Source organism: Chenopodium album, chromosome 7 (assembly GCF_948465745.1).
Source record: "Chenopodium album chromosome 7, dcCheAlbu1.1, whole genome shotgun sequence".
NCBI lineage: Eukaryota > Viridiplantae > Streptophyta > Magnoliopsida > Caryophyllales > Amaranthaceae > Chenopodium > Chenopodium album.
The window spans coordinates 61,205,790-61,221,238 of record NC_137840.1 but is presented as its reverse complement, the minus strand read 5'-3'; the positions used below and the strand labels follow the sequence as shown (position 1 = coordinate 61,221,238).

Here is a 15,449-nt window from a genome sequence, read left to right as displayed (position 1 = left end):
TTTTTTTCTTTTACAATAGTTGATTTGTATTACTTCACAAATGTTTCAAAATCACCACGTCATTGATATATTGTTATGGTAGGTGATGTAGGTGCATAAATAGTAGATGTGGTGGTGATTTTGAATTTCTTTTTTATAATTAAGCTCTTTGATACTTGGGATAGATAGCTAGGCTTTGATCACAATCAAGAAATACTTTGAAAGTTCAATGTAAATTTGGTTGATGTTGTAAACAAAAGCAAAGTTATTGATATAAAGAATATAAAGAATATTTAGTTTCGGAGTTTATACAAGTTGCATCCTAATTTCTGTATTTTTTATTTATTACTTTGATTTAGGGAATTTTTTTAATTAGGATACAACATTTTGTAAGTTAATTACACATGAAAAAGTTTGGATGATGCATTATCCTCTATTTTAAGCCTAGCTAATTGTTTATTGACATGAATAATGATCTAATTACAATTATTAATATGAATTTATCTTTATAATTGATATAAATAGACGTTAAAATTATCATTGAAGGCACCTAGTGAGTAGTGACATAACAAGATACTAATTAAAGAAATAAAGACAATTCTAGTGATGCTAGTTTTTGTATCAATTATTTATATTAATTTGATTACAATGACAAGTTAGTGTCATCAATAATGGTTGTAACTTTGTAATTGAGTAGTAGATCATGTCAATTAGTGTTGAATGAAATTTCATAATTTTAATAAATACTCTGTAAATAATAGTGTTATGAATTTGGACTATTACTAAACTCAAATAGTTTTCAACAATTTTAAGTCCTTAAAAGTCCAAAATCATTAATAATATTATATATATCTTAAAAACAGAAATTTTGAATTCTCATTTTTAGAAACACATGATAACATTAAGGCAACAAGCTTGAAGAGCATCATACATAACTATTCTTATGCTTCGTATAAAAGATAAAAAAGTATATAGCAGAATATTTAAAAAGGGCGATAAAATAAGAATATAAAAAGACACCCAAACACGTACGTACTCCCTATAAAAAAAATCATATGAATGGAATTTATGATATAACAAAATTAGAGACATAGAATGAGAGACTTTTTACTTAGAAAGGACAAAGTAAGACGTCAAAATATCAATAGATTTTTGATAGTAACATTTGTAAAATTGAATAATCTCTAAACCCCCACAAATGATGATTGGATAAAGGAAGAGAGTTTGATGTGTTACTCATGGAATGCTACTACTTTGCCTTTTCGAGAATCTAGGATTTTTTGATATTATTCTTATTGCTTTTTTATTTATGGGATTTTTTTATAATTAATTTATATCCACAATTATTTAAATACAAAGTATTTTTTTTAAACTTTTTTTTGGTTTCTTTTTAGTATGAGATCTCAAGTTGTAGTCTTTATTACTTACAAGTGTGCGTTCAAAGGTTGAATGTTGATTTTCCGTACTAGTGGGCGCTTCAATTGAAAACTACTTACTTTGACTAAAATTTGTTTTGCTCTTTCGAATGTTGACCACTGTATTATATCTTTCGGCTAGTTTTGCTTACACATTGAATTAGGGTAAACATACCTTGTATGAGTAGCAATTTTCGAATGAGCTATGGTACCTTTGAGGACTTTCAAAGGGTTGAAATGTTAAGTTGTTGAATTAGGTTGACTTGTTAATACATTTTGCTAAAATAGCTCAAACAATTGTCACCTTAATTGATTTTACACTATTAATAAAGATAAATTAAAATCACCCGTAATTAGACTATCTAACAAGTGTGCCATTTGCATTGCCTGGGAAAATTTTATGTTGACGAGTAGGATTTAGGTATAAATTGTCCAAATCTATGAATAATTAGACTAATTCAATTAGGTTTAAGATAGTATAGGTTAGAGTCCGATTTATTGAGATCTCAATCGAGTTTGGCATATTCCTTCCTGATAATTACTTGAGAATTCTCAACTGAATACTTAAATTGGGTCACATCGATCAATTTGATTTGATCTCTAACAACCATAGAGGAGACATATCAAATTATAGCAATTATGAATTTAATTTGTTTCCAATTCGATCTCTAATAAACTATTAGGTAGAGCTCCTCAACCAATGTTAGAATATGCATGGAATCAATTAGCCCCCTTCAAACAACCATCACAGTATAGTGTTTTAATATGTGGCCTTTCGGGTTTTTATTTCATTGACCTATCTTCATACTATTTTGTTACTAGTTTTGGGAGTACTACATAAGCTATAAATCCACTATTCCACAATTTGTACAATTTTCAAGATTAATAAACACTATCTAGTCACCTATTCATGGACGTAGCTAACTTATTATTAGTAAACTACATAATATATGTCACTATGTCTTGTTTGCTGATATTGTTAATAATCTTTTATGTGTCTTTTATAACAATAATCTTTATCTTTAATAATTATTGATGAAGGCTAAGGAGAACTACGTGGGCCAAGAACCAATAGATGTCCACTAGAAATCAAAGAGGCCAAGATTAGCTATTTACCTAATAATTAACATCCTTTTTAGGCATAGATTTGGACAAGTGGAAGTAAAGGATTACTTTAAGCTTTGTTTATTTTTAAGTAATTAAATAGAGACATAAGCCTAACGCTAATAATAATAATACTTACCAAATTAGAGAAACAATACAAAAATTGGTCTAACCTTAATACCTAAGGTTCTATGAGAAATGACCTAAACCAAACCTATAATTAGAATTTGTACAGATGAAGTGAACCATGCATGGCTAAAACCTACCTTTGAGTTGGCAACTTCTCTTTCGATGCATGATTCTTTATAGTCCCTACACATTGATTGTGTGTAAAGTCTATCCGTTTTTGAGGGAATTTCTTGGCCTTATTGGATATTAAAAAAAATAATAATAAAAAAAAAAAGAAAAGGTCGTCCATTTTAATTTCTATTCTAGAAGGTTAAATGAACAAGGTAAAAAACCAAGATATGTATTACACATTAAACAAACACAATCACTAATAAATGTTGATCCACTTGATAACGAGATTCTTACTTTAAATTTTAGAAGTTTGAAATTCGATTCCTGGACCTTGAGATAAGGCCGAGGTTAAAGATGACAATATTAAAAGGGACACTATCATGTAAATATATTGAGGCTCTTCACAACAAATTACTCTATAAATTCATGATCAATATATATTATAAATTTTTCTCTTTTTGTAAAAAGAATGCCACATATAGGACTTGAATATCAATATTATATACTCCATACTTCATAATTTGTATCATTTATTGTTGTCTATCAAATGAATTATTGTTTTGTATTCCGTATTTGTATACTCTATTTTTATTTTATATTTTTTCCCCCGAGCTTGTAAGCCTAGAGTTTAATAAATTATTTTTTTTTCTTTATTCTTTTTCTATGGGAGTGTAGAAGAAGACTACCTAACAAATGTCATAGTTGATATTTCCTCAAAAAAAAAAAAAAAAAAAAAAAAAAAGCACCATGTGGTAAATACTTAACAAAGGCTTTGGAATTGCTTTAAAAATTCAACCTAAGACTTATATGCATACTGTTAATACATTCTAGACGCCCTATATAACTAAAGTGGGGCACTAATTACCGAGCACATGCCGAAGTTTGATAAGCGGATCCAAATATAATTTGGCTCACATGTCATACCAACATGCCCCCTTAATAATCCGTTAATTGTTTTGTGAATTAAATTGAGTAGGATGGCACATAAGCCAGACTGTCATGCGTGTGTTAGACTTGTGTCAAATTTCGAAAATAATGTCCATACACGGTGAATGACCCACGACCGTGTTTCTAGTGTCGTACACTCTACTAGAATGATTGTCTCACCGGTAATAGTATGGCCTTGACAAGGTTTATCTGGGATAGGAAGCGCGGTGGCAAAAAAAAGCTTGTACTTTTTTTAAAAGTCAGTCCAGTTTGATCACACCACCCAAATACAGCAGATTAGTTAATCTATGGCACTCTTCTGGCTGTGGCTGCTGTTACACAGAAGCTACAAAGTTTAGATAAAATTAATAATAATGCTTCGACCACAAACATAAACACGGAAAGTACAAAGCATAGAGTTCGCAGACCAATTACAAAATTTCATCCAACAAATTCGTATTTACAAAAGAATTACCAGCAAGGCCGATATGATCCCAGTTAAGGCAACAGACCATGTCAAAGCTATATCTTTCTAGATCTCACACACGATTCTATTCACTACTGCTTCGGATATAATGTCAAAAAAATTGATGCAATAAGATACAACTTGGAGGATGAAATCCCTAGGCTGAGACTGAGGGGCAGGGGCAGGGGCAGGGGCTGTAAGAGACACCAACCAAATGGGGGTCAGATTGTTAAATCCCAGAGATCAAATGTACAAAACTATATCAACTTCCATCAATCACGATTTCATATTAGAAGCGCAGCATTATCCTTCATGCGCATGTCTTGCTGAGACATCAGGTGCAATTTCCCAGCTCTCACTTCTACCCCAACTAGAGTGCCGGATATCTGCACGAATCGGAGCAGTATGATAATCCGAGCGGACCGAACCCACATAAGATTCACCCTCTGAACTATCATGAAGTACATGATTTCCTCCGCTACGTATAGTATCCTCTATATCTTCAACATTACGGCGCTGTGAAATCTTAAGCAGATCTCCCCCAAAGTCCAAGTCATCTTCTACCTTGGTACGCTGGTCACCTGTATCATCCACAGGTTCATTTTCTGGAGTGGTACGCAGAGGTGGCGGCCGTGGTACCTCTTCCTCAACAAAAGCCCGAAACTTGTTTCTTGATGGTTTGATCTTTGAGAATAACACTTCAGCAAAATTATTGAAACACCCTCTATTGTAGACATTGAGCCTGCTGTCAGTTCTATAACGGAAGTTCTCATATGTCGTCTGATGGAGATATGAATTAAAGTACATCAGGTGACAAGAAGCAGTGACCATTTGATAGGGGGGGGGGGGGGGGGGGGGGGGGGAAACAAACAAACAAATGAAGTACCAATATAGCAAGATAATATATGCATCATAAACAAAATCGAAAAATACAGAAGGCATAGCTGTTCCACAAGATAAATCACAAAAAACCAAACAGACAAATTTCTCGCATTTGAACTATATATTTTCAAGATCAGCAAATCACTAATAAAGACTCCAAGTCGAGTAAATCTCCAACATTAGATCCCTCAATTTTTTTTTAATCTAATATATAATTTAAGAGTTTTTTTTTTCAAACCTCATTCACATCACTCCAAATTCCCATCCTTGCAATTCTAGCCCTCCTATTTTTTAATTTTTTTTTTTTTTTTTGGAAAAAAATAACCAATAACCACCATTGTTACTCATAACTACCCATATCACTCAATTAAAATCTAGCCCTCTATTAAAAAAAAAAAAAAAAAAAAAAAAAAAACAATGACCACCCTTTAATAACTATCACTATCACTTCTACTATTTTTTTTTCTCATAATATATAGACTACATATATCCCGTGCATGAGCACAGGTATTCGTTTGACTCAAAATTGCTATTAAAAATGTCAATTATAACGGAGTATAATTTTAATATATACTTCGTATGTAAATAAAGATCATAATAAATCAGGAGAGAAAGAAAGTTATGTGCTATGGGGACATATGAAGTACCACATGTTAATCATTATCTAGTTTGTTCCAACCATTTTACCAAGAACCTCATTCGGTGGAATTTTTGAATAAAGAATTGAACAGAAAACATCCTTCTCCCTCAACCTAATCAAGTTTAAGCTTCTTTGTAGTTCAAAAGTTGACTATTCACTCTAAATTCAGAACCGTCAAAGTTGCTACAATCAACTTATTTCTATGCAAATGAATCCACTTCAGGAGATCAAACTCATTAACTAGAAAATGATCATAACGATCAAGTAAATAGCAGGACGACACTAATCACGACTAAAAGGCAAGGAGTCCTATCACCTAGCATCTTCTAATTATTCTTGCTCAAATATAACTCAAAACACCAGTTAAAAGTGGTTCCTTTTATGCTTATTAGCTTCTTTAACAAAAATGAAACTCGTGTTTTTAAAGCCACTTCAACACTCACCTCCCACACCCCAAAATAATATTGGACTTAGGGCCTGTTCTCATTGACTGAACTTAGCTGAACTGAACTGAACTGAGTTGAACTGAACTTAGCTGAGCTGAACTGAGCTGAGCTGAACTGAAATGAATATTTTATAAGAGAAAACCCAAAAATGTCTAGTAAACCAATAACAAATTGTTGTCATACAATTTAGAGCAACATCTAAGTTTTAGGTATCCAAAAAAACGTTCATAGAGTTAAGGACTTCAAAGCAACTGAATAACATTGGCAAAGAGATAAGGAACCAAGATGAGACAACACAATGTATATCTTTCCCAAAATCCATGCACGTGTATAGGTGAAGAAAAAGTGCTTCTTGTACAATCTAAAACTTCACCTACATAAGGAACAATAGCAGCAAGAATATATTTTCTCATAATCATCTCTAAACATTACCATGCAACTAGTACGACTGAGCTTAGTTGGTTACACAAGGGGCTTGGTGATGAATAAGCAGCACTTCAAACAGACAACATTAAGAGTCAACATGATAGAATATAAAAGCAACGAATGGGTAGAACATTCAAATATATTAAGAAAAATAATAATTTGGGTGGGGAGAGGGTGGATGAAAAGAAACACAAATGTATTGCTCCAAAAAAAAATTACTTTGCTAACATAACGGACCTGATTTGTGCTGATAAGGTACAAATGGAAGCCAGTGAGTCCACCGACGAACCATAAAGATATGAAACAATAAGCCATAAGGACTACTGATGCTGGAGAATCTTTCATTGCTTTCCAAACAGTATAATGGTTGTCATTCATCAGAACCTTCATATAGAAGGCTGAAATGGAAAACACATAAATGCACAGTAGAGTAGCTGACGACACAAAGAGAAAGAAAAACCGGTAGTTGCGCTGCAAGAAAAACAAATATGTCAAAGTAGGTAACCAAATTAGGATGTATAAGGTTAATCACATAGCACAGTATACCAAGTTAAGACAGTAGAAATAAATTACCAAACCAATACATTGGCCAACCCAAGGGCAATGGTGGTCAAAACGCTCCACACAGTTGTTGCATATCGAGCAATGAGAGCAACGCGGGGGTCGATAAAGCATACATGTGTCGCAATACTTTACCCTCACTGGAATTCCATTAACCATAACTTCTTTTGTCCGAGGAAACTGAAGGCCTGGTGTTTGTCTTCCACCAGTCTCAACAACAGAAGAGTCATAGCGGAATTCTTCCTCTGGTGGATGTAAATTACGTGGTACAATCCCTGGATCCCTCGTAGAAGTACGCAACAGAAGAAGTAATACCTTTTATAAAAAGTGACAAATATAACATAAGTAACGCATCAATAAATAGAAGAAACAGAAATAATAGGCCATAAATAAATTGAAGGGAAATACGGACTGTGCATCACACATTCATGAGACAGGCAAAAGCTTTGCAAAAAATTTATAATATATATATAGAGAGAGAGAGGAAGGCTCTCGTGAGAATTTTTCTTATGTGAGAACACTATCTATGTTCTAAATTTTTACTCGTATATTCCAAATTTTAAATCTGATGTTCTAAAATTTTACTTAGGTGTTCTAAATTAAATCAAATGTTCTAATTTTGTACTCACATGTTCTAAACCATAAATTAGTTAAGTTTGGTCATAAATTTTAAATAACTTGTTCCAAAATTTTAACTTATATGTTCTAAATTTTAAAACATGTGTTCTAAAATTTATAATTATATGTTCCATATTTTAAAGCGTATGTTCTATTATTTTACATGTATGTTATAAATTCTTTGTTCGCACTTTCTATATTTTATATCAGTTTGTACTAAATTTTTATTCACATGTTCATAATCTTAAATCATATGTTCTAACTTTTACTCATATGTTTAAAATTTTCAAAGCAAATTTTATAAAATTTTAATCACTTGTTCTAATTCTTAAATCTGATGTTCTAAACATATTACTCACACAAATGTTCTAAATTATTACTCATATGTTCAGGATTTTAATTTGAGTCACATGTTCTAAATTTTTGCTCACATGTTCTAAATTTTAAATCAGTTCTCACATAAGTATGATTTCTCACATATGGACCTATTCTCACCGGATCCCTCCCCTATATATATATATATATATATATATATATATATATAATTAAAAAAAAAATATAAAAAAAAAAAAAAAAAAAAAACATGCTTTTGATGGTAAGCAATCATGAAGACTTAGGCAACATGTAAAAGTTATATATGCAAACATTAAACATAAAAGGCAAAAATAAGGTCCATCAAAAGTCTTACACATATTGTAAAAATAATGGCTACCACCATGATTGCATATCCAGCATTATATGAAGCAAATTGGTGACGGAGGTGCCATGCTACAAATATACAAAATACGACACTTGGAACAGTGATCAGCAATACGGTGATAAGTAGTGATTTAGCATCTGGCCCTAGGATTACTCGTCCATCGCAAAGAAATATCTGCAAATGTCAGTAGAAGATTAAAACACTAAATACAACAACTAGCTAAAGCTAGAAAAAAACAGGAAGTCGGGAATCACAAGTAACCATAGAAGTAATAGAACATACTTTTGTTAACTCCCGAAGGGGTTAAGAAGAAGAAAAAATAAACAAATTAGATTATCAGTGCAAGAAAAGCAGGTTAATGACCCAACAAAATCCCTCTGGAAGACAGGCAACCCGCAAACATGCTTAGATTTTATGAGGGGCCACTACAAAAACAGATAAAATCAAACAAAAATATAGCCATTTCCAAGCTAGGAATTTTATTTCAATCTATTAGTTATCCGTTAGTAGTCAGATTAGAGCTAGGGGTTCTGTTACATTATATTCACTTGTTATCAATTATAGCATGTAATGCGAGCTCACATTGTAAAATATACCTCTTGGCCAAACTCCCAAGCATCTTTTACAATTTCTATATTTGGTATTTCATAGAATATTTCTTATTTAGTCACAAAGAATGTTAATACGTAGGCACCAAATTGGCGAGAAAACATAAAGCGGCTCAACTATCAACCATTAAGTGCACTCCATTCAACTAACATGTTACTCTGCTGGACAAAAGTAACATCCTTTGTATAGGACCTTTGTATACTTCAATGTGTGATTGAGTATCAGCCACCGCATGCTTATACTATTTTACTGACTGGTGCATTTCTTAAAATCAAATTTTTGAATATGATTGGGCTAAATTGTAGAGCTGGGAACATAATAAATTCAGCATAAGAAATATATCTCTAAATCAAAGCAACTAAGTATGTTCACTGTCACAAATAGATATAGGTCAAATTATGCGTATAATTCCTAGTGGCCAGTAGATATCGGAACAGTGTTGAATTAATTAAGCAAGGAAGCAATAATGGAGTCTTTCAGAAAACATCTTTCTTATCATCCTGAAGAATAATCAAGAACTCAGTGTACACAAAGAAAATTGATTCAAGCATAAGTCCTACTAGGTCCTATTCTCTTCAACTGACTAATCCTAAAATAAAATTTATTTATACTCACTCAACTAATTAAGAATATTTTGCTGATTAAAACTGACTCTTACTGGCTCTCTAGTAGTCTAAAATTTTTGTTTGTATTGTTAAAACTAATTCATGCTGAGTGCTGATCAAGCTGCAGTTTTTATAATTGAAACTGATAATTGCAAATTAAAATTGATTCGCTGATTCAAACACATTTAAAAGATATAAAAATTTAAGCTACAGGGAATAGAGCCTTGTAGCTAAACAGTTCAAAATGAGCAAGTAAGGGCAAATATTAAGAGTCAGTCATTAAATCAGTGCAACCACCAACTTTTCCAATACAGGCAGTACGTGCATGGCCAGACATGAAAAGAGAAACTTCAAGCACAACTCATGATATGGTCAGTTAATCAGTTCCTCTTCAATAGGGCAGCTATTGGCAGAAATCAGAATCCATCTCGCAATGTAATCCGGCATTTCATAATTTAGACATCTCGGCAATATCTTCTAATTAATAATATTGCTCCAACTCAAACTCTAACTAAACTAATGAAGCAATAGGCTGCAACTGAATCAATTTACCCGAGAAATCTTGAAATAAATTTAAGCACATTTAGTAAACAAATCTAGATATAACTAGAGAAAAATATTGCATTTCAGACCAAGTTAAGTGCCGATATAACCAAGAGGAAACAGGTAAGCTATAAAGAACCCTAAGAAAATTAACACATTTTGTTTTTTCACTATTATAATCGTTTTCTAGAATAAAAAATTCAAAACACATCAGTATACCACGCACTTTTTAAACGCTTCTATCATAGGCTATTCCAAACTAGTTTAACGGCCAAGATATAGTTCAGGTGAGACTCATTTGCATTAACGCACTTAACGGTATAGGAAGGGAGAACGCAGAAAATGATAAATGATCAGCAAAAGAGAGTAAAAAGCTAGAAGGAAGGGGGGGGGGGGGGGGGGGGGGGGAGGCAATCTAAAAGAATAGCATAGTTGCAACCACACAGAATCATATGCAAACTGTAGAGGGAAAAAACAGCGTAATCTAATTTTTAGAACGCAAAACGTAGGTTTGTCTCCCTACCTTCCATTCCCCCCCCCCCCCCCCCCCCCCAAAAAAAAAAAAAAAGGGAATAAATCCAAACAAAACTCAAATTACAGCTCTTTTACTTGATGCACGTCCATCTTTGATCTAACTTATGTGCAATATGGATCCTGAAAACTTCTAGAAAAAGTGTTATTTCAGAAATCTATCATGAGATCCTTGGTTAAAGACGCTTTAGGTATTAATAAAATAAAGATACAGTAAAATTTTGACACATTTAATCCAATATAGAAGCAAGAATAGCTCAACAAAGTCCTTGTATCCCCAACACAAGTTTCATCATCAACAGTCTCCAATTCCAACTCAAAACACCGTTGCACCAATTGACCAAAAGGTTAGAAAACTTCTAGTTTTACATGGAAAAAGCAAAAGGGAAAATGCAAAACATAAAGAGTGGGGATGGGCATAGTGATATGAAACAGGAAAATTGTAGATTTTAATGATACAGGTATGTCAAGGACAAGAAGAAATATAACAGTATCAAACAAGTAAAATTATGGGAAGGAAGTTTGAGGGTAAAGAACGACAAATATCCTATGCATCAAGACTTCAGGCATAAAATGAACGTCTAAATCTGTAAATGAAATATGGGTCACTATAAGGAAGATTTTGTATCTAATATATGCTATATTAATCCGACACGGCTAATATCACGAAGTGTCCGTGTCGGACACTTCCATTAAGAGAGGAAAAAAGAGAAGAAACATGAAAGAAAAACATATCTTATTTGAAAACCACCATTAATATAGAGAAGATGGAAAGAAGATTGCCATTTATTAGGAGCATTTACCGAGGAGAGAATTATAATAAAAAAAAAATAGGGGTAGACATAATGAAAAATTTAAAGCTTTTGTAATATATAATTTATTTATATAAATTAAAGTGACGTATTGACATGTCCCTGTACCCGAGTCCAAATATCGGACAGAGTCCCCGTGTCCTAAAATTTTGAAGCTTGCCGGATTGGACACTTGGACATGTATCCGTGTCTGACACCCGTTCCTAAGTCCATGTAACATAGAATATATGTGAATATAAAATATCAGTAAAGGACAAGGAGTCCTCTAGAAATCCAATCAATGAAAACAGCATGTGTCACACTTTGCATTCTTTCTTATCCAAACAAAACATCAAGTGTCACTAAAATACAATACAACCCAAAAACGAGGAGATGTTACTATTTATGAAGGAAAGTTATAATTCAGATGCAACAATTAGTAACAAATTCTTACCCTAGATATAAAGGAAGAAAATGTACGCAGCCAAATTAGGTCATTCAATATAGGTCTTAACAGTTACAAGTAGCCACCTTTTGCAATGAGAAAGGGACCTGAAGAAAAGCCAAGGACCAAACTTCCTTATAGACGTTGAGTACTAAGAGGCTCCTCATTAATAGCTTACTAAAAGCTCTTCATAGTAATTAATCCAAGGGAAGGAGATTTCCTTGGTATATTAGTTTATGTATAGTTGTATACAATGCTACAATTGCAGGTTGCTTGTTCTGCATTCACCTTGACCTTAAGCGCTATAACCCTCACAAGACTCCAGTGATGCAGACAGCACTAGTAAAGGAGGAAGTAGAAAGGATAATAACAGTTTCTGTATCAAAAGCAACAATGGTCGCAACCAACAGAAGTGCACTTTATTTTGATAATCAATACAGGGTAAGTGTGGTAAAGGACATGGCATAATTTTTTTTAATTTGGTCATATCGCTTATTAACAGTGTGTAAATTTCTAAAATTACCTTAATTGGCTTTTGGATCTACATGAAACATTATGTAGTTGTCCTTCAAGGGTCAGGATACTCAGGAAATTGGCTGGGGAAAGTGGAAAACTAAAGAACTGACACATTGGCCAATACATTGCACATTTAACCAATTAAAACTCACACTACAATTTGAAAAAGAAAAAAAAAAAAAAAAAAAAACAGACACGCAGAGTACTACATAAAGATGGCCATATGCATATAAATTGAAAATGCTGCTGAAATTCACTAATAAAGTAGCCAAGGAATAGTAATAAAACAAAAGAAAAACAACAAACAGCACACGTCTGTAATACTCTAATACAGTTTAGCCAAATCAAGCACTTCACCTCACCTGCATAAATTTTTCTTTCCTCTACATAAAAAAGTTCAAATAAAGCACACATACATGATCACACTGACGAGTAGCCAGTCCCATTTTCAATATTATAAACAAAAATATAATAGTTGACTAGTTTTAAGTAAATTTAAAAAGGAAAGAAAAAATATCCTTTACTTTAGCAATTAGCACTCCCAAAATCAAAGAAAGAATGACAAACAGCAAAGGTAAACAATTTACAAAATATAGCCAATAAATACAATTTGCATTCTCATTTCAACACATCAACACCTGTTTCTTATACAGTTATACGCAATTCCTTTTAAAACCCAAGGATGTTAAAACAAGATATAAGACTTAAATGGCAGCCTATAGCAACCACAGAAGAAACAGATTAAGCAGCATATTGAAGTTTTTTGAGCACCTTCAGAAAGCAATACTCCCCTCTACCCTAACGAAATAAGGGGGAAAATAAGGAATTGGGGAGAACATAACGTAACATCTTTTATACAAACAAAAACAAAAAAAATTACTAATACTATCTTTCATTAAATAGTTCCCTGAGAAACACAGCAATAAAGATGGTGAACAAACCATTTTATGAATTGATCACAATAAACTTTTTGCAAGAGTTCAAATAAACTAATAAAGGCTACTAATGCATAGACCTTGATTAGACCCAACAACAGCAGAATCCATGGAGGTAGTATTCTTTAGTTTCTTATTTTATTTTATTTTTTTCTTAAGATTAGGATCTCCAAGTGATGTCTTTCCTTTTATTATTTCATTTCAGACAGAACTGTCAAATTCATTAGATTTCATATGGATCACTTTAACAAAAAAAAAATGCTTTCTTTGTTTTTATTATTTTCAATCCTCCATCATCTCTATCGAGAGTCTATATTTGACTATGACTTTGCCTGATCAGAAATGACTGTAGTCATTGTACTCTGTATCATTTTCTTTTCTGTGGCTACAATTCAATATCGAGGAATATATACCATTAATATCCTCTCCCTTAGCTCATTTTTGCACCCGATTTTAGTCTCTAGGTTCAAGATCAAATTCTAGGGTAGCCATGCAAAATGAAGTCTAATCCATCAAAGATCACAGAGATATATGAGGCTCTTACTTTTCTGTTACAGTACAAAAAAACAGTCCAACAAGGTTATAAATATAGATGAAAAGGATACAGATACTTACAAACCAAATTCCAACAATAAGGGCTGAAAAGGTAATATTTGGCATCTATCACCAAATGAGATTCTTAACTCAAATCTTTATTCAAAGAAAATCCAATAAAAATTCAAATACATCTGAAAGCAAATAACCTCCGCTTAAGGAAAAAAGTAAATTATCCGTGTGAACCACCTCGTTCATCAAGGGCATGTAAGAGTATAAGCAGGAAACTAGCACAATAGAGTAAAAGATTTATAAAACTAGTTTCTCATACTAGTCTCTCTTCCACTAGATCAACAGACAGTTAAAAAGTCTACAAATAGAAGATTTGAAAAAAATTAGTTGCCAAATTTCCAAAAGCACGCTACTTCACTATGGATGGACAACTATGCAAATACCAAAATAAGTCAATTATTTCCATGCTGAAGGGTAAACACACACAATATAAAGCAACATTGCTCATTAGACGCAATTTAACAAACCCATTCAATCAAATGGACCAACAAATATCCGACACTAATATATAGCTCCAAAGCAACACATATCACATTTTTAATGCTAAAGCAATTTCAATATGCTAGCTAATTCATCACCAATACTATTTATCAACCCAATCCTGAATCTTCAACAAGATTCTACCACCCGAGAAATCTACCTATACTGTCAAAACTAGTAATTCCCAAATGAACCAATTAAGAAGATATTCAGCAACACTAGAACCCCAAATTCAAAAGCCCCAACTCCAAAATTACAACCCTAACCAGCACTGTAACCATGTATTCATATCCAATTTCTCATGTAAGAGAAAAACCCACCATACTTCACACTAAAAAGTACAACAAGCCCACTAATTGTTACCATTAACATACCATTCAAAGCAATATACACCCAAATTCAAATTCAAATTCATCCCAATTTACATCGAAAAAATATAAAATCAGCAAAATTCTAACAAAATGCCCAAAAACAAAAAATTACAACAAACCCACTAATTTCTACCATTAACATGAAAATTAAAGCATAGAAAATCCAACAAAAAAAAAAAAAAAAAAAAAATGAAACATAAAATCAAATATGAAGAGCTAAAACCTAACAAAACGCTTTAAAAAAAAATGCAGAATTCTTACATTGCTGCCTTTCCAAAGTTGATAAACGCGCTTCTCCATAAGAAAAATCAGAAATTATCAAAGAAACCCCTCTTTCTCTTTCTCTTTCTCTTTCTCTTTCTCTTCTTCTCTCTGCTACAGCTTGAAAGTTGAAATTACACCCATATCAAAACAAAATCAACACAATTTTCCCTCTCTTTCCCAGAAAAATAGGAGAGAGAAAGAGAGGAAAAATGGTGATCGGAGAGAGAAAATGGCGGCGTCGAGAAATTGAAAAAGGTGGGTGTTGTTGTTGGTTGTTGTAATGGAGGAAGAGAGAGAAATAGAGAGAGGGGTAATGGTGGTAATTTTGCAAATGAATACAGAAACACAC

At 32.7% G+C, this 15,449-nt stretch overlaps 1 protein-coding gene across 1 annotated transcript; it reads right to left on the bottom strand.

The window, feature by feature from the left end:
* Positions 1–4,070: 4,070 nt before the first annotated feature.
* Positions 4,071–15,449, bottom strand: LOC145639123 (protein S-acyltransferase 8-like). The gene is made up of 5 exons (XM_081690287.1): positions 15,098–15,449; positions 8,393–8,578; positions 7,099–7,401; positions 6,763–6,996; positions 4,071–4,911 (listed from the first exon to the last, which is right to left on the bottom strand). Exons 1-5 carry the CDS (start codon positions 15,134–15,136, stop codon positions 4,435–4,437), a joined length of 1,239 nt encoding a protein of 412 aa, XP_081546413.1. The 5' UTR covers positions 15,137–15,449; the 3' UTR covers positions 4,071–4,434.

Coding starts and splice junctions, on each gene's coding strand:
- LOC145639123 (XM_081690287.1), bottom strand. CDS start 15,136: ATGGAGAAGCGCGTTTATCAACTTTGGAAAGGCAGCAAT. Junction 7,402..8,392: donor CCATTATTTTTACAATATGT/GTAAGACTTTTG, acceptor TTTTTATAAAAG/GTATTACTTCTTCTGTTGCG. Junction 4,912..6,762: donor ACCTTATCAGCACAAATCAG/GTCCGTTATGTT, acceptor TATCTCCATCAG/ACGACATATGAGAACTTCCG.